This window comes from Pieris napi, chromosome 3 (genome assembly GCF_905475465.1).
Source record: "Pieris napi chromosome 3, ilPieNapi1.2, whole genome shotgun sequence".
Lineage (NCBI taxonomy): Eukaryota > Metazoa > Arthropoda > Insecta > Lepidoptera > Pieridae > Pieris > Pieris napi.
This window is the reverse complement of record NC_062236.1, coordinates 10036860-10063052: the sequence shown is the minus strand read 5'-3', so window position 1 is coordinate 10063052 and position 26193 is coordinate 10036860. Positions and strand designations below refer to the sequence as shown.

The 26193-nt window shown below is 32.1% G+C and overlaps 2 protein-coding genes across 7 annotated transcripts in view; one reads left to right on the top strand and one right to left on the bottom strand.

The window, feature by feature from the left end:
• Positions 1-8844, top strand: part of LOC125063119 (protein phosphatase PP2A 55 kDa regulatory subunit) — a 33951-nt gene extending 25107 nt beyond the window's left edge. For 3 of the 6 annotated variants that reach the window (XM_047669346.1, XM_047669344.1, XM_047669345.1), the window contains 10 exons: positions 2246-2400; positions 3117-3317; positions 3517-3653; positions 4633-4807; positions 5270-5333; positions 5580-5727; positions 5908-5986; positions 6535-6662; positions 7364-7493; positions 7573-8842. In XM_047669346.1, coding sequence (XP_047525302.1) covers positions 2246-2400; positions 3117-3317; positions 3517-3653; positions 4633-4807; positions 5270-5333; positions 5580-5727; positions 5908-5986; positions 6535-6662; positions 7364-7493; positions 7573-7698 — 1343 coding nt within the window. In that variant the 3' untranslated portion in view covers positions 7699-8842. Of the gene's footprint in view, positions 1-835; positions 1188-2245; positions 2401-3116; positions 3318-3516; positions 3654-4632; positions 4808-5269; positions 5334-5579; positions 5728-5907; positions 5987-6534; positions 6663-7363; positions 7494-7572 lie in introns of those variants that run through there. The other 3 variants (XM_047669343.1, XM_047669340.1, XM_047669341.1) reach the window with 3 other exon arrangements.
• Positions 8845-11795: 2951 nt separating this feature from the next.
• Positions 11796-26193, bottom strand: part of LOC125063537 (ABC transporter G family member 20-like) — a 40705-nt gene continuing 26307 nt past the window's right edge. The window contains exons 5-16 of the mRNA XM_047670033.1: positions 23819-23909; positions 21495-21642; positions 19418-19518; positions 18978-19081; positions 17820-17941; positions 16815-16939; positions 15840-16014; positions 15191-15294; positions 14350-14432; positions 13679-13832; positions 13096-13294; positions 11796-12664 (exon numbers count right to left, since the gene is read on the bottom strand). Of these exons, the coding sequence (XP_047525989.1) occupies positions 12450-12664; positions 13096-13294; positions 13679-13832; positions 14350-14432; positions 15191-15294; positions 15840-16014; positions 16815-16939; positions 17820-17941; positions 18978-19081; positions 19418-19518; positions 21495-21642; positions 23819-23909 (1621 nt within the window). The 3' untranslated portion in view covers positions 11796-12449. The remainder of the gene's footprint in view (positions 12665-13095; positions 13295-13678; positions 13833-14349; positions 14433-15190; positions 15295-15839; positions 16015-16814; positions 16940-17819; positions 17942-18977; positions 19082-19417; positions 19519-21494; positions 21643-23818; positions 23910-26193) is intronic.

Here is a 26193-nt window from a genome sequence, read left to right as displayed (position 1 = left end):
AATGATAAGGCACCTATGTTGGAAATTAACTTAAATGGTTTCATTAAAAAGTTTTAAAATTATGTAAAGAGTTAAAGATAAGTCTACTTTTTTAATGTTTTGTTATCTTCATAATAATAACATACTGATTATAATAGTTTGTTATAAAAGAAAATATGTTTACATTTTGAATGATAAAATTTATATAATTCTTGTGAACCAAGGTGGTTTGTCTAATGAGAAACAGTATTTAATTGCCAGTAGTAAGAAATAGCTAAATTTTCAGTAATAGTCAATAATGGTCCATAAATTAATGTATGAACACTTTTTTTTAGATTATCTTTGATGAGAATTAGCTATGTTGGGGTTAAAAAGAAATTAGTCACGAGATAGTCATTTGGCTGTCTTATTATAAAAAGTACCTTTGTAAAAGTAACTGGCTACCAACAGAGCATCTATAATTATATGATTAAATCATGTAACCCCAGGTTTCATAGGAAACATTTAATTTACACTGACTAGTATCATTACTTGGGGCTCTGTCAGTTATTACAGTATATCACTTCTGAATATATAATAGTGTCTAACACTAACTATAATATATATATTCCGCATATTAATATGTTAATTCTGCTTATATAGCATCTTGTTTACAATAGTAGGCTGTTTCAAATATTTGTATATCATCTATTTATTAGTAGTTGTTAACTATGAAAATTGTTGGTTTCAAGAAACCATTAATAATTTTTAGGGTCAAACAATCAAAATTCTTTTACTATGCTTTCACATAAAAACATCACCTATTAGAACTGCAAGGTTCTAACCCCAATAGGTAAGATTCTGTGTAATTTCACATCCATGCTTTTTAATTTGGATTATCTAGGTCATACATAATATTATGCCATAACCAGTACAGTAAAGATATACCTATATATAACATGATCTATTATAAAGATTAAGACTCAAGTTTCTATGGTTTTCATTCATAAGTATTAAATGACTATTGTTTTGAAAACTTGTTGTTTCTACTAGTTCAGTCCAAGCTAACAATTGTTCCTAGCATGTCGGATTATTGTGTAATATAAAATGAGAATAATTTGAAATGTTGAAAAAGAAAGAAGTGCAGTGGTATGCAAATAGGATTTGGCTTCAAGACAGCATTTATCATTGGAGATATATTTGTGAAGTCCATAGCTATGCTTGTAACTGTATGTATTTAGACTATTTAGATTTACTTTATACTATATCTTTATCATTGCGAGAACTACTTCTAGTAAGAACTTTCTGTAAAGTACATTGCATTTACTATAGTTGTTATGTAGCTTTTATTTGGTATACATAAATCTAATATTAACAAATAATGTAATAGTAGATGATTTACTATATCACCAATTAATATTATTTTAGATTTTTGTATGCTTATCTAGTTGTAAGTTCTTTAGGTTTTGAGAGATAGTTGACTGCAGCTACATTTCAGTGGTGTCCTTTTTCTAACATATTTCTAATATAAATATTTTATTATTGGGTAAAGTGTGTTATGCATATCATATTTCCTAGTTTCTATGTATATAATGTATCATGTATACAAAGATTCCTTATTCTTGATTTTAACTTGAATAGTTGTATCATCTATCTATCCTCTCTTTTTCTATTTTTTTTACTAACTTTAGCTTGGTTTTGGAACTATGTACAAGGTTTTTTCAATTATTTGTTAGAAATTTATATTTACTACCAATAATCTAAATAGAATTGATGTAGCACTATTTTAATTTTGCTACTTTTGATTTAATCGAAAAATACTGTCAAGTGAGTCTAGAAAGGCATAGAAACTTGTTGGAGAGAAAATTGATTTAATTATAGTATATTATTCATTTAGATATTCGAGTGTTATTTAATTCTATCTAAAACAGTTTAAAATTTGTTAAATTATTCATGTTTAGTTGTCTCACTCTCTCACATTTGTATCTTCTCTGACTGTCATATAATTTGTCATTCGATAGATTGCGTAAAATCCAGTTCTTCTGTGATTATGATTGAAAATACAAAATTATTGGCAGTACAGAATCTGGTTTCGAAAATAGCTCTAGTGTGTAACGTCCGACCATGACATCTAACTTGACACAACTACTTTCACACATTCGATTAGAGATTTCTAAGTGCCCTAAGTTGGCCTCTAGATACTCTCCGGCCGCTTAGTGCGAAACAACTTCACTAAACTCTTTCAGCCGTATTACATTTTTGTTATTTATTTATTTTGTTCTTTCAGGCAATGGTGGTGAGACAACGTGGTGTTTCAGTCAGGTCAAAGGCACGCTTGAGGATGACGTGACAGAGGCGGATCTGATATCCTGCGTTGAGTTCAACCACGATGGTGAACTGCTGGCCACTGGTGATAAGGGCGGGCGTGTTGTTATATTTCAGGTATTCTTGGATTATAAAGCATAGTTCATGAATTTCAGTATAGTATTTGTTAATTATTTTGTAAAAAAAATCTAAATCTATATAAAAAAAAGACTACATTTTCGACTAAACATTAATATTTTACATTTTAGATCGCCAATCATAGTTTGTGTGGACATGACACAAACTATGATTGACGTGACGATGACGCAAATATATACCCTAAACATGTATAGGTTTTGGATCACTGTACCAAAAACTGAAATCTAAGGAAGATTTCGATAAATTTCAATATTCGTACCTCTGATATCGCGAACTATGAATTTGCGTGGTACGAAAAAAATATAGTAAATTAACCAGTAGATAACGTAGGAGATATTGATTATAAACAAATGCGCATTGTTGATCTAGACCTCGAGATTAATTAGAACGATGAAGTCAACAAATCAATTGTCATTGTATGCTAGTTAATATTATGTTCTTGATTTTAATGATATAAATGTCATGCAAACGTTTAGCTTGTGGTAACTATCATCAGACGCGGAATAGGGGTCTTATGGTTGGGGAAAGTTCTTCCCGATATAAACAATTAAAACGAATTGAATCATTGTTTGCCGGATTTCGTGGGAAGCATTATTTCTAAATATTATTATAGGAATTAGTAGAAGGAAACAACTATTTTCCGGTTAATTTCTTTGATATATTAGAATTAGGATCTCATTGTATATATTTTTCAGAGAGACCCAGCGTCAAAGCAATGTGTACCCAAAAAGGGTGAATACAATGTGTACTCGACGTTCCAATCACATGAACCGGAGTTCGATTACCTCAAGTCGCTTGAGATTGAGGAGAAAATCAATAAAATTAGATGGCTCAAACAGAAGAACCAAGCTCATTTTCTACTCTCAACTAATGATAAGACTATTAAACTATGGAAGGTGAGATATTAATTAAATGTAAATTTTTGGATTTCGATTTCAATGATCCAATAATTATTAAGGAATATTTCGATAAATTTCAATATTCGTAGCGCGAAGTATGAATTCGCGTGGCACGAAAAATCAATATTGAATTGAAATCGCTGTTGATTAAATATAATAAAACTGTTTTATTTTACTCTGATTTAATGTTTCTCAGGTGTCGGAGCGTGACAAGCGCGTGACGGGCTACAACACGCGTGAGGAAGGCGGACGGCCGCGGGACCCAGCGCGCGTCACGCAACTGCGTGTGCCCACTGTCAGACCCGCTGATCTCATGGTTGAAGCCTCGCCACGGTAAAAAAATCTCGTTTGAATATCAGTCAGAACATAAATGTTTGAGAAGTTTGTATAGAGATTTTTTTAACAAAGATTTTCTTCACTCAAAAAGTACTATCATCACTTTATCTAACAATGAAACTCAAGTCCGATATATTTCTTTCAACATCAATAGAGCCGATGTCGTTGATTTTAATATTAAGTAAGATAGCCAGCCGATATATTATTCATGTAATTTTTGAACATCAGTTTTTAAAAATAATTAATTGAATGAGTCTGAATTCACATTTATTGCCAGATCTCAATGTAAATAGCCGACGCTATAGGATGTTACGTAGTACCCTGACTCTTGGAAGAATTAATTTAGAGAATACGTTATCTATGAACGTCAAGAGCCACAAATATTTGCGTACCCACTTATGAATATCACGTTTTATTGGAAATCATGTCCTATCTAATCAATGTACAAATACAGTGCGTGCGCCGTGAAGTTAATAAAATATAGATAGTTTAACTAATTTACATTATTAAACTTCTGCATTTTCTATAATAAATACTCGGTAATTGCGATACTTTTTATAGGGTTTTTGAGATTACTGTATATAATTTTTTTAAAGTTGTTAAGCAATTAGGTGATCAATCTTGCAAGACGATTTTTCGTTGTATGATGTGCCCGTTTCTTTACCTTTCTTTCTTATCAACTCAGCCTACAGCCATGCATCGAATATGCCGTATGCTTCTTAAATCGCACTATTCCAAAGAGTTCAGAATAAATTAAAGTGATAGTTGTTTACTATTTGAACCATTTTTTAACTACTAATGCATTAATGTGTTCCTGGGTTTGATTCCCGACGAAACAGCGAACTAATTGTTTTCAGTTGGTAGAAGTAAAAAGCTTATTGCTTATAGTTATATAAAATATATATTCTAAGTAAAATTATAAGCCGAAACATATTCATACTAAAAAAGATTATTAAAACGTTAACTTATCTTTCAGACGGATATTCGCAAACGCGCACACGTACCACATAAACTCTATATCGTTGAACTCTGACCAAGAGACGTACCTCTCGGCTGATGACCTGCGAATCAACCTCTGGCACCTGGAAATCACCGATCAAAGCTTCAATATTGTCGACATCAAGCCGGCTAATATGGAGGAGCTCACAGAGGTATGTAGAGTATTCAATATTATTTGTATGACAACAGAAGTTATAATAACAAAAAAATTGATGTTGGTTGAAACCAAATTGTCATAAATAACGAAATATATAAATTTGTTATATTTTTAATGTTAGTCTAGTTTAAGCATGGGATTATGAACCATGTGGTAGTATACTCGATTCCCCGCTCTGCACCAAATTATTATTTATTTCTATTAAAAACATTTTTTTCTAAAAAAATTTAATAGAACTAGACGTTTGCCTCATTTTATTATTAACATCGGTACTATGGAAATGGATGTAAAACTGATATAAGTTAAAAATTTTATTGGTTGTAAATCATACATAAAGAAATAAAGATTCCATATAATAAATTATATTAATAAAAGTATCTTCCTAATGACATAGGCCAAAAAGTAGTAATTGTCTTTTGAATATAAACTCACTGAAGTGTATTTTGTTTGTGTACAGGTGATCACGGCCGCTGAGTTCCATCCGACTGAATGCAATCTCTTTGTATATTCTAGTAGTAAAGGTAAGTAATATTCAGTAATAATTAATATTATGATAATATATAATTATATAATGAAGATGGTGATGAAAGTATTTATTAGTATGATGGCAAAAAGAAGTTATATTATAAAGCAAAGAAGGTATTTTTTAAATAATGTATTAAACTTAGTAACTAAAGATTGTTTCTAAAATCTAATATAACCTAGATAAGAGAACTACCCGTTACTGAATAACTATATATTAAGTAAATTGGTTTTCGTGTGCGCAGGTACCATCCGCTTGTGCGATATGCGCGCGGCCGCGTTGTGTGACCGACACGCGAAGCTCTTCGAGGAGCCAGAGGACCCTCAAGCAAGGTCCTTCTTCTCGGAGATCATCTCTTCCATCAGCGATGTCAAGCTCAGCAACTCTGGCAGGTGAGGTTTCTTCATACATATCTTTCTTTATATACAAAGCATGAACATGATATATGTATTATTAATTAGTATAATTTGTTTTTATGTAAAAAGTAGTTATAGTAAATATATAGAAAGCAGGATTGCCTATTAATAATTAAATATCGAAAAAGGTATCTTAAATATTTTTTTCTGTTTCAGATACATGATGTCTAGAGATTACTTAGGTTTAAAAGTTTGGGATTTTAGAATGGAAACTAAACCTGTAGAAACATATCCAGTAAGTATTACTTTAAATTTTATTTTCGACATAACCAACATGTCATTGTTGCATAGAGTATAAAATATATATAGAGCTAATATAATTTGAGATGAGAATAGTGATTGGTATTTTTACTCATTTGGTAGCTCTTTAATCTGTCAAAATATTTGTACACCACGTGGATATTTATTCCGTTGTAACAACTGTTCAATGAATTAACTAGATATTGGTGATGTTAAAGAAATTTAGTTGATCATTACTAGAATGGATTGTATATTAAAGATATGTAGTTCTAATTGTTAATGAATCAACTAGAATATTAATAATTATATTAATTGTATAATTCATAAGCCTAACATAGTAATAGCTTTACTCAGAGTTATGTTTATTTTCAAAGTGGGTTATTCAACAATTGGAGGTTTATAGTATGTTTATGAATAAAGTTGATAAACTGAAAACCCTAACTTATGAATTTATCATAGCTACAAAATATAACAAATTTTTAATGTTATGCAAATATACATTTATTGCTTCATATTATAGATTAATACAACTTCTCTTTACAGGTGCACGAATACCTCCGATCAAAATTGTGCTCTTTGTATGAGAATGACTGTATCTTCGATAAGTTTGAATGCTGCTGGAGTGGAGATGATCACAGGCTTATGACCGGCTCCTATAATGGATTCTTTAGGTAAAACAAATTTAAAGAAAAAAAAAATTGATTTAGTTCTAAGAATTATCAGATTAAGTTTTTTACATAAGAACAATGCGAACAAAATAATTGCTTGTTTAGTTTCCCAAAGATGTTTAAAGTTCACTTATGAAGAGCGACAGTTTAACTGCTATCAATTTTTTGACGAATTTATCGAAGATACTGATTAGATTTGCTGATCTTGTATATAATATTTTCGCCGTTATCTCATTATTCAGTTCTTGATTTTTGATTGATTTTCTTTAAGTTGCATGTTAAAGGCAATTTTATTTATTTAAATACTTTTGATTTAACTATCAATTCATTTAATTGTTATGTAAGAGATGGATAAAAAACAAAGTCGGTTTTTTGGTTTGTGTGATTTAATAAAAATAAATTAAGGTTGTTTGTTTAGTTATATATTAGAAAAAATACTATATAAAATTAAATATATGAAAGATGAACGACAAACCCTATGGCATATACACAGTCAAGATTCAGACTAAATTTTAATTCCTTATTATTATGTATTTGTCATACTCGGCGCTTTGACAAACCTGAGTCGATAGCATTTCCTCTTTTGATACACAAGAGTAATTAGTTTACTAGTTTCCTTGAAGAGTAGTCATAGGCCACAGACCTCCAATTACTACATATAATAAAGAGACATAGAATCCATACTAAATAAATAATGTTTTCAGAATATTCGAACGTAGCGGCGGCGGCGGTCGTCGTAACGAGCTGACGCTTGAAGCGTCGCGTGAGGCCGCGGCTCGACCGAGACAGCCTTTGCGCGCGCGTCGCGTCGCCACCACCGCTAAGAGGAAGAAGGTTTGTATTGAAATTAATTATGTGAATAAATTATTAATTTTAAAATCAATATTTTTAAATTCAATAACTCGTTTTCCAGGATGAAATCAGCGTAGACTGCCTCGACTTCATCAAGAAGATTCTGCACACGGCGTGGCATCCTCACGAAAGCATCATAGCAGTCGCCGCCACCAACAATCTCTTCATCTTCCAGGATAAGTACTAGCGCGTCACCGATACCGAAGAATCCGTTACCGAAGTTACTGTAACTGGGTACTTCGTTACCGTATCTATAGTTATCGTTAGTACAGCTACCGTAACGGAGGCTATCGTTACCGATCGGACCGTAACTAGAGTTATGGTAACTATGGCAACCGTTAACCGAGTTACCGTAGCTAAAGTGACTGTGGCTAAAGTTAAGCTAACCGAGCACCCGGGCCTCACGTGATGTATACTTTGTACTGAGTTTTATATACAGGATGTTTTACAGATTATATTGGTTATAACTAAATATTAATTTTTAATCAAGATTTTTTAGGTAGAAGCGTATAAAGTTCATATCAAGTTTTTAAAATAAATCGGAGACAAAGTTTCCGTGGTAGTAGGAAAAGTTAAATTGTATTCGGTTTTTTTTTAATTTCTCCTTATTTTATAAATGTAAAACTCAGTACACAAATGCTAAATATAACCGCCATAACCGCTTTGTTTAAAATTTGCGTCCAAACGTGTAGTCCATATCTCGAGATTGAACGAATCTTGTGTTCGCACTCAAGTCGAATGTTGCCAATTTTTCCCAATTTTGTTTTAAATCAGTGTTTTATTATTTTAACTGAATGTAAAAAGTAATCTAACTTAAGTAACTATTTATCTTCTCTTGTAACACATCTTTATATTTTTGTCTTATAATTAAAAAAACTTTACTGTCTTCATAATTATTTCTCTTGACGAAAACTAGACTAATTTCAGTTGTTTTTTAACTTCAATTCGTACGAATTTCTATCTTTATTTTAAATTTCGATTGTGATAATCGTGCTTGAGTGTGTACTTGAGATTAGTTTCAGATCTGAGATCGCCCCGAACGCTTTAAAGATAGAATAAGTAGGAGAATCGAATATATTATTGTTAGTATTTGCTTTTTAATCTTTGAGGTAGTTGTACTGTTTATGACATTCTTAAATTGATAAAACGACTAGTTTTTAGTAACGTTTATACGAAACCGAAACCAAACAGCTGTAAAAATGTCTGTATATGTGTTTGGCTACAGGGAGCGTTCAAGTATTATGTCACGCAATTTTTTGTAGATTATTGGACCCCCCCCCATGTAACGCGCCGTAACGTTTTTCTGTACCAAAGTATAGTAAAACGTTTCGTGACCACCTAGTGACTCTTTATACCTTAAAAGTTACCATTATGTGGTGTAAAGTACTGGAAAGGCGAAAATAATATTAACAATAACGCGTAATTCAATATCCGCCCCGCATCGTAATTTTTACAAATGGTTTACAAATGGCCCCCCCTCAAATACGTTACGTAATAAAGCAAAAGGTAATTAAAATGCAAAAGTTGCAAAAAAACTGGTAAAATGTCAAAACAAACGATACAACTATCTTGGAGATTATATGAAACACGAACAATTATAACCAAACCGTTTTGTATAAAACACCACCGGCTTTAAGTGAGCCTCAGCTCGCCGCAGACACGTTACTTTAGTATTTTGAAAATCGATTATTTTATAAGAATAAAATAATACATGTCGAGAAAAGCCGCGAACAATTTCTCGTATATTGAAAGTGTCATGTCTGTGGTTAGTTTTAGGCTAAATTAGTGCGTTACGAATAAAGTTAAGTATTTCCACAAAAGTTGTAATTATCTGTTTTTAAAGCGTCATTCATGTTTTGCCAAAAAGTTTGATACTAAATATAGTATTCGGTTAAAATAGAAAGTCAACATTTTTATTTGCCAATCCCATATTCTCATGAAATCTATCTCTGACTGGGTAATAAAAATAGCACCACACTTGAAGGTTCCATCTATGCCAAAATCCATTAAAATTGTACATTGAGAATATGGCCGGCGATAACGAAGCGCTTGTTAACTTAAGAACTTATTTATTACAACCGAGATTAGTATCGAAATAAGAATCGGTAAATTAAGTTAGCGTCATAATTGTAAGGTCTGTTATTCTACGAAAGGTTTCACATAGAGTGGTCTCTTTCTTTTCGAAGAAATGTGAAAGGGAGGATGATGGTGACAGTTTGCGGACAGTCCTTTTTGGTCAAGTAAGTCTAGGACTATCTTTTTTTAAAATAAGTTTATTTTTGCAAAGTTAAAATAGATGTAAACATTCCCTAATTTATAATTGCTGTTTTTGGATAGAAAGAATTTGATTCAGTAATATTTTGTTGGAGAATGGACTGTCCCGAAAGCGGTCTAAATGGCTCGATAAGGATTTGTATACGTAATCAGTGAAGTAGTGAACTGTCGGGCCCGTGCCTTACCGGACGTAGTTGTTAACGTTCTTTATTTATTTTCTACTTTTTATTAGGCGTTGTGAAACTCGTGAGCTTGCGATCGAATGAAACCTTAAAAATTTCTTTAGAGGGTATTTGTTATGTTTGGAATGTAACCGTTTAAAACATTGTTGAAATCACAATCGTATCATGGGATTAATCGGGCATAATTACTTATTATTTTGTGATTCGTCTAAAGCTTGGATAGTTATTGTAAATAAGCGAACGAATGTTGTGAAGGCCTGATGAGATAACGTCACAATTGTATTATTGTATTGTACAGTTATTATATACGATTTGTACTCGTGTTAAAATTATGTTCATCGATATTCGTAATTAATTTTTTTGTAAGCCTTTTTATTGTATAATTTTAAGAAGTTAGTCTGGTGTGTTATTGTACGTTGATTTTGTGGCCGATGAAGCACTTGTAGTCTTGTGAAGCTCAGTTTTGAATCTCCCGCGTAATGAGACGTATATCACTTACGACGCTACGTTTGGGAGTAGTTTTTGATCGTTTTTCTTATTTTGTTTTTTTTTTATTAGGGGCCTCGGTCAATTCCTCGCGCATTGTAGTTACATTATGCTGTCCGCTACGTATCGGCCGATAGATAGTGATATTTGTGTGATAATTATCGTGAAAAAAAAAATTAATTATGCCTTCGCAGCTAAGTTTTTATTGCTTCGAAAGCAATTAAGGAATTGACTTCGACCCCCGATGTAAAAATGGAAATGTAGTATAGCGGAAACATCGTATGTCTGCGAGATGCGTGCTAGTTTAAGTCTAGATTAGCTAGGTAATAATGCGAACAGTGATTTAAAAAAAAAACAGTTTTCTTTCCTGCTCGATGGATCAACAGTCATGTGATATGTGATTTGTATTGGCGTATTGACGACAACGAAAAGCGCGCGCCTGGTTTGATGCAAGATTCACACGGGATTGACATCACTTTTAAAAGGTCACATGCTTGGCCCTAATTGAGCTCAATGTGCCTAGGTAACACATACGACCATCTTACGTCCGCGTCAAAATCATAATGCAATTATTTAATAAGGGACGAGCGGTCTTCCCCATTGACAAAGCATGTTACTTAACCAAATTTAATGACAATTGTAGTGTGGATTCTGTCACAAATATATTTTTAAGTGCCATTAGTCGAATATCGGCGCAGGCGCGTGATGGAAGGACGTTGTTGAATCCAAAATATTTCCTATAATATAAATTTTTATATCTGAGTATTTGTTTTATTTAATAACTATATCTGCATATCCGTTTTTATATATTTTTGAAAATCTCTAAATATACTTATTGATTTATTACTTTTAAAATAAGTAAATTAATAATAAATTTTCTGACGATTGCGACATTCTATAATATTCAATAACAAGGTTATATTGACATGTGCTGATCTAACCTTCGTATTTGAATAATCTTTGTAAAGCACATAAATAATAAATATAATTAAATTATAATTTGATATTTATTATTTAAGTTAATATTTAATCATTTCATTAATATATGTCGTCAATGCCAAAGAAGTTTTACTTCAATCGCGCGTAAAGGTTACACGCACACACTTTTTTTATTTTACAACATTTTAGTACAAGATAATTTGTTTTAAACAATAGTTCCAACTCCGTATCTTCAAGTTTTGCAAAAAATAATACATTTCCTGTTGACAAATGTTAATATGAAATTATTTTAAACACTAAGCATATTAAAGCGGAAGCTAATAGATAATTCTTTTTTTACATCATATTTTTTACAAGTGTATTATTAATTTCAGAGTTGAAAAGTATAAAATGAAACTGCATATACAAGAAAAATTTTATTTATTAATTAAATCCCCTACATCACAAATGTATCACAAGGCCCTTTATCAGCAATTTGTCAATAGTCCTATTTGAGCAATTTTTAAACAAATAACAAAATATACTCTATTTTGTTTGTTATAGACTATAGAAAGAAGTAAATCTACAATAATCTGTACATTATTACATATTCCAATATAATAATATTTCATACAATTTTAAAGATTTACGAGCAGAACAGTACAATAATATACAACATAATTACGTACTTCGTACACATTTTTTTTGTTATGAAAATACAAGATTCTAACCTATAAGCTATGTACAGCAACCCAGATCTAATCTATAAATGCTGCCAAGATGTGCCACCTGCCTTTGGCTAAACCCAGTGTGCTCTAATTGTCATGTTTGTTGCACCGTTTGCAGATCGTTTATCGACCTATGTATGTTACGTACCAACTTTTACATAACCCATTCAGCCAGTTTTAAATCTTCTACTCAGTACCACTATAAGAATAATTATTATTTTTACAAACGTTCCAAATATAAATATAAAACTGTTCGAAGCTTATTTCGTACAAGTTCTATCCTACAAATTGGTACCAAGCAAGCACTTTCGCCCGAATACAGTCTATTAAAAAACGTCATACAATCGATCTTACGATTTCCTATATTTAAGCCTTAAGAAGCACAATGTCAAAATTAAAATGATCCATCCAATGCTTATAAGAAAGCCGATGTAGACGTTGTAGTCTGTGATGCCGGACCCTCTTTCCATGAGGTCTCGCAATGATCGAGAGGGCAGAGTGAAAGGTAGCATGAGAGCTACTTGTTTGAGGGCCCAGGGCATACCTTCTAAAGGCCAGAGGATACCTGAAATTAAGAATATTAAATATAGTCTCAATAATTAATAATTTACGTGAGTTTTTAGTATATAATTATGATATAAGAAGACCCTGCAAATTGCATAATGATCATTTGATTTCATTGGTTTTTTCAATACAATATTAAAACTCCCAAGATAGTTTTTATTTAAATAAACATAGATAAGTATCTATTTAGAAGGACCAATATGTGCCTTCGTATGCTTCGTAATATTTTGAAATCACTGGAATAAATAATAATAAAGTTTATTTATTTGTCTCTTTACAAGTTTGTCATGTACAGGAATTGGCTATCTTTGAGAGTATATTCTAAACTAAAAGAACAAACAAAACACACGGGAATCCTTTCATAGTTCGCCGAATACCTGTTGCTAGAAAAGATTTTAAGATAATATACACAATAGAGATGAACAATCTTACCACAAAGCAATATCATGGGGTAGAAGCTACCCGTTGCCACGAAGAACGCGACAGTGAAACTGGAACACAGAACTGAGAGGAGGAATCCGTAGCACATTCCACCCAAACCTTGGAGGAAGAGCAGAATGGCACAAGTCACTATGGACCCCTTGAATGGAAGAGCGTAGCCGACGAACGCTAGTACCATCATCTCAAGTGTCTAAAAAAATATAAATATGATTAATAAAATCTAAGTTGATGTAAAATTTAACTTGATATAAGTTTGTTTTATATGACAAAAAAAAATTATGTGAATACTAAATAAGTACGTTATTATATTAATTTGTAAGAAAAATTCATGTTTTTTTAACGTTTAGATTAAGAATAGTTAGGATCGAAACTCTAAAATCAATTAATTTAAAATTAAAATCACCTAATATTAGCTTAATAATTGGATTGTATAACTGGTTTAATGGGTATAAATTTCAAACACATTGACGATATTAGCAATATCATTAAACGCCAAGGAATCAAAAATATGACCAATAAACCGTTAATTTAAATAAATTCCTACATTAATAAAATGACGTTTTGTTGCTTATACCTGTAAAACAATAATTGCGCTCTGCAACGTGATGTGAACCTGCAACATCTCTTTGGGCTGAACTCCCGCCACTGCACTTCTTTCCCAAACACCATCGAGACGGTCCGATATCATTAGCGTAGATGTTACAATAGCCGGCAAAAAGTAAATAATCCTGGAAAAGTATTCCTATTATATCTAAAACAGTTTTTTAGAAATATCACAAGTAACAATATTTATTTACTAGTTGTGGACTTTAACAGCCTCGAAACTGAAATAATATTTGCACATAGTCAAAGCAAGTACTTTGTAAGGTTTTGTATGCAATTTCGATGTAGTTCTCTCAATATTGGGTTCGTGTATAAAAATAAATTGTAATAAGTTCTAAAAACTTCGATATATTGTAATATGTTATATAAAGTCGGGATTACGTAGTAAAAACATCCAACTTCTCACATTCTTCATATATTTATAGATATTTACTTAATCTGTTCTGACCACAATTGTTTTAGTGTGCTAATTGTACGTGGTGTTTAAACTACACAGCTTTAATTACGTCATTTATTACAGGGAAATATCTTTATAAAATTTACTGGTATTTTAAAACTTAATACAATCCTGGGACAGGGTAATATTAATAATTGAAACTAGCAAAAGTACGTTACCTTTAATAAGATAAATCTTTGACTTACGTAATCATGACTCCTGGTGCCATGTATGACACCATCTCTGGTTCTAATGACCCGTAGATTGGTGTCATCATCCTCACAGGAAGCTAAGGGAAAGAGAAAAATTAAGACCTAATATTAGAGTATATGAAACGGAAAGCGAAGATTTGAGGTCGCAGTGCGGAATTACCCTGTTACGTCATTATAGTATGACTATCATCTTGATACTTAATATGAAAAAATTAATCTCTCTATCCGCTGATTCTATTAGCGATTTTGTATAATAAATTTTAGTGTTGGTTAGAGTATTGAATCAATTATAAAGAGGTAAGATTTGATTGTTTGTTTTCATTGAATATGCTCCATAACTACTGGACCACTCTGATCTACATCATGGTTCATATACGAGTATATATTCAAAAAGTTATTATATATATAGTTGTATGTATATAGTTAGGTATCTACATGAAAAATATAGATTTTCGTAACCCAAGGTGTGAAAAACATACAATCAAAAATCGCTGTGAAAACTATTAATAATTGAGGAAAGTAATGTTACAGTTTTATAAAAGACATCAATATCTACAAAATCGTATATATGTCTATTACATATTTAATATAATAACTAGCCGTACGAAACCGCTGGACGTTAGTTAATAATAAAAGAAAGGTTGATCTAAACTAAACATGAAACAAAATATTTAAATAGGACCAAACTTTTTAAATTTGTTTTAATTTTCTTTTTATTATTACTATGTAGATTAAGAAAATTGTAGGTAAATATTAATACTGTATGTTTAATGTTATGTTTAGGTTTTAATAAACGATTAAACTATTTAAATAGGTCACAATATAATAAATATACCTGTACTAGATCTTCATTGATTCCACACGCAGACATCGCTCGTTTGGTAAAGGATTCATACGTCTTCATAACACTCCGTTTCAGGAAATTCGAGATTTGATGATCTGTGTAAATTGTTGTAATCAAAGATGTCATTAATAGGTCTGTTTCCTATCTATTGGCGAATGAACAGTGGTGTTAATAGACAAGATGATTATAAGACTCTCCTGTATTTGACGTGTATCACGTCACTAAGGTTGAGCACCAATAACACCTAACTAGTGAACGATTTTAGAATTATTGGTGAATAATTATTGGTTTTACGGAGTAGCCGATATAATTGTGACAATTGATTAACTAACTTAAACTCAAAATAACTTTATTCATATAGGTAACTAAGTACCTACATTTATGACCGTCAACAGAAAAGGTGTTATATTAATTTACATTTACTACCAGTTTGCAAGTCAAAAGCGAAGAGCGAACAATAAGAATCAGTGCCAATTCCATTTAAATTGGCCAAGTAGTTAATATTTGTTTACACATAACATAATCTTGAAAGAAATTAATACTAATAAATAATTATACCTCTACTTCTAATAATAATTTTATTACAATTATATTTTTTATATTAAAACTGAATATTAAAGAATTATAAACTTTTTTTTACCTGTCATATCCAACCAGACAGCTATAGTGCTTTCCTCTACTATATCATCATCAACGTATCCGTCTGCGATTCGTAAGGCAAGTGCGGCACTAAAGTTGGATGGGAAATGAACAGCTCCATACGTAGTCCGAGCTGCAACGGCTATTTTGGCCTCTTCTGTCGAGTTGAAGTACTCCTAAAAACAATTAATACGATAGCGTTACTGAAATATAATCGTGAGAATAAAACTCGAAGCGAAAGTTTTAATGTTTCATTTTTATTTGTCATAGATTAATAATAAAATGAGTGTTAAGACTCTTCTAGTGTTGGTCTAGAAGCTTCTGAATGCGACTCTCTGAGGTCGTAGGTTTGAAGCCCAACTGTGCACCAATGGACTTGTCTAGGTGACAATTTAACAGTCGATCGAGCTCTAGACCTGAAAAGTTACCGGCGTGTGTCAGGCATAATAATAATAAATCATTTATTTGCATGAAAGTGGATCAAGAAAGAACGATCAATTATAAAAATCAAATATAAAAATCCGCCAATCAGCCAAATAAAAATAGGCATGCTAATGTCATATTAATTTTCATTTAGTCATATAATAACATAAACACAATGTCATAATAATAAGTTAAGCTATTATATAGTATATTAGTTGGCGTTGCATTACGCTCAGAAATTCTACTTTCGCACTTATTGTTTGAAGAACTTTATTTCTCATTATAAAAAAATGTATTTATTTACATAAGAAACTTAATATATACGAACGAGATACACGTCGCCATCAGCCGTCCCAATTTACGTCTACTAGGCTCATTCTGATATCTATCTTTAATGCTCTTTTAAATTTGTTAAACGCGAATACGAATTTTTTCGACGATTAAATAATTGCACAATTAATAGACTTCTTCAAATAAATTGTACGGGCTTCGGCAAGATAAGCAAACTCGCTCGACGAGTATTGCGTGTAGTGGTGTGTTTGATTTTACTTACCGCAATGATTCCCCGTTTCTCCATTTCGTCCACAAACCAACAACTCAGCATATGGTATTCACATATTTGTTCTTCGTTCATTGCCACCCATGTTAGGTTACTCGTTTTACATAGTTCGTTTCCCACTGAAAAGAATTAGCAATTAAATGATTTTAGTTGTGTTAGCTAAGTGATGCCTGAAGTTCGAATACCAGCTGTGTATTTAAATTTTCTTCTATATACATAAATAACACTGGATCTGGGAAGTAATCGCGAGGAAATTGATATGTCTTAGAGTGAGATTCTGATTTAGTTGTTTCTAAGTTCTTCTTAAGTGTGATTCTCGTGTGTTTTGACAGATGGGAGTCACCCGTAGACAAAATAAAATACGTCAGACAGGGAACTAAAAAAAATGAATCAAATTCAATGCTTCATTGCCCCACTGACTTCATACAAAAAAAAGAGTGTGTACTTATGTACACGCGTTAGAAGTTATACTTCTTTGGCGTATGGAAAAAAAACTAAAATGCAGTAGTGATTAACGTCGTAGTGAGAAACGTTAAAATTAATATTAAAATTAATCAAAAAGATTTTATGTAAATAATTGACGATGTAAATAAATTATACATACCGACAATTAACCTCAAATCTATAAATGCACTCAAAACAGTTTATTCAAATCAGTTTTATCACTAATATTCAAAATATATACTATATAGATATACTAATAAATAATAAATGATTAGTAAATAACTATTATCACCGTCGTATATGAAATTGATTTAATAAAAACACCAAAATAATATTTATTTATTCACACTGTTTAATTGTACTGTTACGAAACACGTGTTCTAAATATAAAAATACTAGAATATACAACTTGAACATAGTTATTATCGATTTTCATTCGATTTAGGTATTGGTGTGCGCGCGCATCGTAAAAATTCACTCTCATAATTTTTCTCCATCGCGCCAAAAGAAGTATAACTTCAAAAACGTGTGGGCCTGTATTATTATAATACGTACTTGGTATAGAAGCTGCTTCGTCGTTAACCACAGCGACGTGCAGGCCTTTCGGATCTCTTCCAACAGCGCTGTAGAACGCCATCACTTGTAGCATTGGGAATAGTATTGAGAATATTAGTCCTCTGAAAAATATAAGTGTTATAAAGTTTTGGGATTTCAACAACAACGAAAATGTAAAAAATCTAATCAAATAAAACCTCCTTCGTTTAAAAAGAAAGAAATTAATGAATAAATTGTTATGAAAATACTAATATAGTACCTAAGTCAAACAAAAAGTTTTGTCTAAAAATTAAACATTAAAATTTGCCGTGGGCCCACCCTAATCTTTTAGGATGAAAAATAGATGTTGTCCTATTCCTTAGACTTACTGAATATGCATAAAACATTTATAAGAATCGGTGATGCCGTTTCGGAGGAGTATGGGAACGAACATTGTGACACGAGAATTATATTTATTAGATATAGAACATTACTGCTTTACCAACAATTGCTTTAGTACATGACTATTTTGTAAAAATAAATTGATCGATGACCAAAGGGAATATCCATACGATAGGAAGTCTAGTTAATAACCCCGTACACGTCTGCCTCCAAATCAGTTTACGGAAAGCGAGTGATGTGACGTGATCCGATTCCATTATAAATATATTCATAAGGATTACGTGAAAATATTCAATAATTGTAATGTTAAAAATGGAATCAGTGATTAACTGGAAATTTAAGCTGCACTATATCGATTTTCAAAAGATTCCCTCAGAAGTTCTTTTTAGATTTTTTTAAAATATGTCAATAATGTAATTAGACCAGCCAGTTACAATTAATTTATATGGAACTTTTAATGGCGTTAACTTTTGACAAGAAACAAAAAAGAAAGCTAAATTCTTTATCAATCGAATACAACAATTGTAATGTATTAAGTCCATATAAAAAATATACACAATAAGAACTTTTCAAACTTCAGCTTAAGTACAGTAAAACGGTTCAGTTTCGAATAAAATCTGATGTTTAATAAAGAAGAATATTTTGAATATCCCTTTAATTGCTTCCATGTGACTTTTTAGTAACAGAATTAAGGGAACTCAGGAATGGTTTTATTTAATGTTTTGTCATTATTTAGTCAAAAAACTGTATTTTAAGTATATAAGTGTGCATACATACCCCGGATGCCTTGAAAACTGTTGTATACTCTTTATGAACACAGCCTTTAACCGTCCAGTCCTCTTACTTTTTAATTCTACACCATTTTCTTGCTTAGTTAAAACCTGCAATATTTAATAAGACTGCTTTTAGCGCAATTAATTCCACGTTTTAAATGCGACAGGAATGGAGTAGAACGATTATGAGAGCTAATGTCTTCAAGTGTATCAAGTATGGGTTTAATGTGTTGGTGAATTTGGGTGATTGTGTGTGTGTGTGAGGTGTTTTAGTTGGCCTCGCTCTTACAAGTAAAAGCGTCTGAATGTAGGCCCAGCTCAACAGACGAAGGAAGTGCAGTTTCACCTCGTTAAAAAACAAATTGCTTTTCCCAAAAATGAAACTTGTCCCATGTCCACTTGTTCGTAGGTGCTAAACAAATTGTTGTATCTGGTAACACTTACATCTCGACTGCTTGTAACAACATTAAAGTCTTCAGTCGACTGGAATCGGCTATCGTTAACTATACTGCTCTCTGGAATCACGTCCGGGGATGAACTAAGCGCTGTAAAAACAATTTTGCTTTAATTTGCGTACGTTAACAGTACACGGAAGCGCCAGTTACAACATAATTTAACTAATTAGACGAAACGTTACAACGCGTTTATACGTTTAATTCCCGAGTAATTAACGATTGATTTCAAGTTTACATTTAATATACATACGTGTTTGAAAGCGTTACCGTCCGTGAGAGTACAAAGTCTCGCCTCTGAATGTTACCCTGAGACTTGTATCTAAATCTTAGCCTTGGAATGCAACCAACATACCTACTTACCACATTACACAATAGTGATTTCATTATCGAGGCCTTTACTCTGTAGCTTCCATTAGCGACGCGATTCCAACGTTTTAGAATGCAAGTTAAATTAAAGAGATAAAATTAAATAAATCAGTGGCGCTACAATATTTTTAGGTCTGGGCCTCAGATTTCTCTATCTGCTTCATAATCATTTGTGTGATCAGCCTTCTGTGCCTGACACACGGTATCAACTTCTTGGGTCTAAGAAAAGCCGGTTTCCTCACGATGGTTTCGTTCACCGTTCGAGCGAATGTTAAATGCGCACATAGAAAGAAAGTCCATTGGTGCACAGCCAGGGATCGAACCTACGACCTGAGTGATGACATTCGCAAGATGAAACCACTTGGCCACTGCTGCAAGTTCGATATAGTTCTACCAATATCCGTAGTACTAATCGTGCAACTTTGGAATCCCTCCGAACAATAACAAATTATGAGATCGGAATTGCTCTTAGTATCGATAATGGAACGTACAGGCTCTGTTACGTTACATAAAAACGAATATTGAAATCGGAATCGATATTAGAATTACGTGGTAAGCTAACTGATGCAAGAGCAAAAACAATGCGCATTTATATAAAATATTCTCCGTGTCCTGCAAAATAAATTATTTAAATCCTCTTACATATTAAAATCTTGTTGTATTTGTTTACTAATGAAATCTAATAAATTCCTATCATATCGCAAGTTCTTTTATAAAATTTAACATCTTTGACGCTTGTATTCGATTGTACATATCCAGTAATAATATTAAAAAATAATAAGCCATCAGGCCCTTAATTGGAACCCACAAAGGAAGCGTGGCCTTCCAGATAACCTGGCAGTTGCAGATGACGCAAAGAAACCCGGATAGACTTGACGCGAGGTAAAATGTGAAGCTTAACAAAGTGGAAGCTCACTGTGGACTCTGTTCCGTCCATAGGACATTAAGTCAAGTAAGTCAATATTAGAAATGTAACAAATTTTGCGAAATCAGACATAAACAAAACATACTATCATATTATGTGTATAAATCATACTCTTTATGATTTATTTATATATTTTTGTTACTAGCTGACCCGGCTAACTTCGTTCCGCCTAACAGTCTAATAATATCGCGTTAACTTTAGTTAAACTTAATTTAGGATTAATAACTTTTTTTGCAAATACAGAAATGTTTTATTGCTTGCAATTGCGAAAGAAAAATGACAGTTTTACACATTAGGCCTCTTCTCTCTAGCGCCAATATTGCGATACTGCATGTTGAAGCACTTTCAGATGTACAAAATTTTTTGATGAGGTAACACATGTATTCGATCAAGATCAAAGCCTGGTTATGCATCTCCTCATTCAGTTCAAGATCCGAATTTCTTGAACTGACTTAATGAACTGACTGAACTTAATTAATTAATTTATTGTTATTCCATAACTTTTCCGATATTTTATTACTTACTCTGCCATTCGGAGCGGAGAAGAATCTACCATAAAAGAGATTTTTGATTGTATGTCATGTTTGCCTTTAAGTGCTTGTCACATTTAAAATTGTATTTTGTGTTTTTTTTTACCAATGTGTCAGTGTGGCGAGCGTTGGCAAGCTTTTTCTCAATAAAAAAAAAAAGAGATAACTAACATCGGTCCAGCCAATCTTGAGTTATACTTATAACTAACACGACTTTGTTTTATTTATTCAAATAGGTTACTCACTCGATCGTCGTCTATTCGTTCTGCTGTTCTCATTCTGAATTAACGCCATCTTTAAAAATGCATCCTCGAGCGTATCGCAGTTGAACCTTCGTAAAATATCTGTAGGGGAGTCCTGTGCCAGAAGTTGTCCATCGCGAAGGAGACCGATCTATAAAGAACATAATTTAGATGTTATACAACTTTAGATGAATAAACATACATAATTTAGATGTTATATAACACACTGTTTTATTGTGTTTTATATTATTTTTATTACTCTTTAATGTTTATTCTACGGTTTCGATATTTGTAAATATGTGAGGAACATGTATACTAACTTTTTTAGTATAGTAGTTTTATTCTAAGAGTACATCTAATTAATTAACTAATGTAAACAAAATATTGTAAACCTATTTTAAAAGAGTAAGTGTGAAGTTTCTTGCCGATTCTTCTCCACACGAAACTACCTTTTGGAAGGGGCAACTAGAATCTTCTTTATATTTTATTTGACGTTCAAAGGTGCCATTTTAGGTGGTCTAATTGAAATAAATGATTTGACTTGACTTAAACTATTTAACATCGGCTACAACCAGGATTTTGTGAGGCAGCTAAATTTTTTGTAGTATTCCTTTTTCTATAACTAAATTTTAGATATACATATTTAAATGTCGAATTCTTTAACGACAACTACGTTTCACACAGAACATACAACATACATAGACAAATTTTTTATCAATTTGCAAAAAGTGTGCTTATTTAACCTTTGTCTAAACAAATATTTATAATATTACAAATATTTAACTTGTTGATGTTTCCAAGTTGGGGTATTTATCTTAGTAATGGCCACTTACGAAGTGTCCATAAAAACATTTTAATGTATTATTTAATTGCAAAATAAATTTTAATAATATAAAGTTACATTATATGCACAGATTTATGATAGAGCCGATGAGTCAAATAATTATTTACTTAATTATAGGTTGATTGACGGGCTTTAATTAGTTTATAACACGCGATAGTATACAGCCTTGGTGTATACTGTGTTATTAAAGAAAGACTTTATATATTCATAAAATCAATTCTATCTATTCCTGTAAATGCACCAATGCATTTACTTGGGAATATTTATAAATAATTATAACTTTACTCTAAAGACTTTTTTTAATTTTAATTATTTTACACATTTGCTGTTAAAAAAATCAGAGGCGCTACAATCTTTCTAGGTCTGGGATTCAGATTTCTGTTTCATGATCAATCTAATAGGCAAGTAGGTGATTAGCCTCCTGTGCCAGACACGCCGTCGACTTTTAGGGTCGACTAAGGCAAGCCAGTTTCCTCACGATGTTTTCCTTCACCGTTCAAACGTATGTTAAATGGAATGGTAAATGGCACATGGGAAGAAAATACATTGGTACACAGCCGGGGATCAAACCTACTACCTCAGGAATAAAAGTCATACGCTGAAGGGTGCAGTGTTGGCGGCGGTGTTCTCTCCTTATAATTGCTTTTATTAATATAGTGAATATTAAGACTGTAAATTATCCACAAAAGCTCAATTACCGGATAAGAGGTAGGAAGGGAAATGACGTCATTTATTACATGTATTTTAATTACATAATGTTCTAGGAATCGCTGACAAAGCGATATTAAATATAAATATGCGCTTAATGCGTAAAATTGTGTAATTCATTACCAAAGTAACTTTTTTTATATGCATTTTACAGGAATTTTGAATAATTTTGTTAAAGTCGCCCAGAAGCCTTAACAACACTGTCGAAACACCATTCTGTTGAAGTTGAACCGTTCACAACTAATGCGACTTGAGTGTGGTGTGATGAGTAAGCAAACATAGTATGTAATCAATATCGTATGCAATTAATATTGCGTTGTTCATATTTAATTTACATATTAATAAAATCATAATTAATTTGTAAACTAACTAGTCTGGCTACAACAGGTCGTAAAATTTCGGCAAATAGACAAAAATAATAAAAAAATACTCTTTTAGTTTTTTTTTGAGTTTAAAAAACAGTGGTAGTAAAAAAATCTCTTTCGTAATAATTTTTTTTAATTAGAAAGTAGGTGATGAGCCTTCTGTGCCTGATACAAGCCGTCCTCTCTCGATTTGAGTTAAGGAGTAGATAAAAAACGAATAGTGTAAGAAAATTTAGATATTTTAGTTGACAACTTTAGTAGTAATAAAATAATGTTGGACTCAAGAAAAGCAACTGTACCCTGTAACTTCCAACAGCGATACTGTTGCCAACGTTTTGTACGCAATTTCGATTGTTTCAACATCCGTAGCGCATAATCATAGACCATAGAATATAATACATTTAGGCTACCTTGTGTGCTTGTTTAGTTTCGTCAATGTAATGGGTCGTTATGATGACAGTTGTTCCTTTAGCTGCTAGTTCTGTTAGGTAGTCCCATATTCTGTAACAAAAGAATTCGTTAGATTATGTATGGTAATCAAAATCCTATTGTTTTAGTCGCGCTGTTTAAGCGCGCATGCCCATGCATGTTTCAAAAACAGCGTTAATTTAATAAAATATGCTTCTTCTTAATTCGCACACTCATCTTTTACGATTGGAAGGAGTTGTATGGAATTCCTGCAGCTGAGTTTCATTATCGGACGTCAAGACAGAATCCGAAGAAAGTCTTAAACAGCCTTCTCGCTTTTGTTATTGTTAATTGTATTTACACGCGTGCCATAATTTTTAGATTATATTGCCTGTAAATTTTGGAATTTTGGTCTCAGTTACTAAACGCACCATTGTCACCTATCTATTATATATATATAAATTGTTGTGATTGGTTAAATTTGGTGTTTTTTCTCTTCTCTCCCTATAACGAATTGAAATATATATTGTATGTTAGGTACTGCGCATTTCAAACGGACACAAACCACGCGGATCTTATTACAATGGAATTGTACTAGATAATACAAAAACGTGTAGATCTCAAACTCGAAATAACTTTATTCTATATAGGTAAACAAGTACACTTATGAATGTCAGAAAAGAAGTTAAATGAATTCTAAACTTACATTTACTACCAGTTCGCAAGTCAAGGGCGTAGAACTGGCAAGAAACTTTCCGCCACTCTTTTCAATCGCCTCGACACGTAAAAATGAAAGGGAAAATTTAAAGAAAAATTGAAAATTTGAAAATGCGCGCATGCTAATCGCATGCATGTTTAAAAAACAGCGTTAATTCAATAATAGATGCTTCTTTTTAATTAGCACACTTATATTTTAAGATTGGAAGGAGTTGTTTGGAATAGCTGCATCTGAGTTTCATCATCGGACGTCAAGGCAGAATACGAAATACCACCCATATCACCTTCACGTCCGACGTTCCACAACTGAGCGTTTTTTATGACAATTTTTGCCACGCACCACTACTATGTGGATCGATTTCGCTGTCACTATTGGAAGGTACAGGACACTGAACTTCGCCAAAAAGGTAAGTTTTTACGGAAAAATAGAAATAAAATTGTGCTTATGAATGCGTCATAATTCATGCGTGCATTAAAAATCCCAAATTGTCCCATGACGGTCAATGTTGATTTATTTTGAAATCTTTAAAAGATCCTTATGTAATAATTAGCCAACACTATTGTCTTACCTTCTATTGTTTGCGTTTTTATAATTACACAATAAAATAAAACTTTAAAAAGTAACAAGACGAAGAATGGTTTTATTCACGTACTATGGTGTACGTTCGCACTTGAAGTTATATTAATTTTGATGAGTTTTATATTTAGGTGAAAGGTGTATTCATGAGTATTAATTGATTAAATTAACGGGTTTTTTAAGTGCCAACTCAGGGTTAGGGTTCAATTTAGAGAGCAGCCTTGCGATTCTGTAACTCACTCTTCGAACTTTCACAGCGGCGGTCCCGCTCAAATCAGTCGTGAAGCAGTCATTTTACGATTTGGCATTCTGATAAACAATAAACTATAAGCTCCTTCCTTATCCGCCTGTGAGAGTTCGAAAAGTAAGTTATAGAATCGCAAAGCAGACTTAACAGGAACCATGATTCCCATGTGTCAGAATTCAATAGGTTTCTGTTTCGGCAAATGACATTTGATGCAAGTTCAACTTTTACTTCTTAATATACTTCTCTGTTTAGCGTAAAAGATCAATTCAATTCAAGATTCCAAGAAGTTGCTGATTAGGTGTAACGTTATTAAAACCACTATTTCCAGTTTTCGTCAACAATTTAAACGTAAGCAGCAAATTGGTATAATAACGAAAGAATAAACTTCATTAAATGGCATATTTAGGAGATGTTGCAAATCCAGTACTAAATTTACCGTTCTTCGATTGAATGACACAGCACGGCCAAAGAACCTTCTTACTTTATTGTTGCATTCAAATTTTGAAAAAATAAACGAACTTAGAATAAATTAAATCTCGCTGTGTTCGGAAAGTATTTTTTTTATTTTGTTTGGCAGTAAGAAACTCGTTTGCAAAAAACTGGCATTTAAGGAAATTTAAAAGGACAATTTCATTCGGCAATAAAGACTACAAGATTATTTTACGTTTTTTTATTCACATAATTAGTAACAAATGTAAAACATTTTAAGGAGTAATGAACCTTAGAACGTAAATTTCCTTAGGTGCCCGTTTTTTATTTTTTCAAGATTTTTGTCCTATTCACTCCTATACCATTGTAAACTTCCCCTTTTCTGAGATTTAAAATAATACATAATT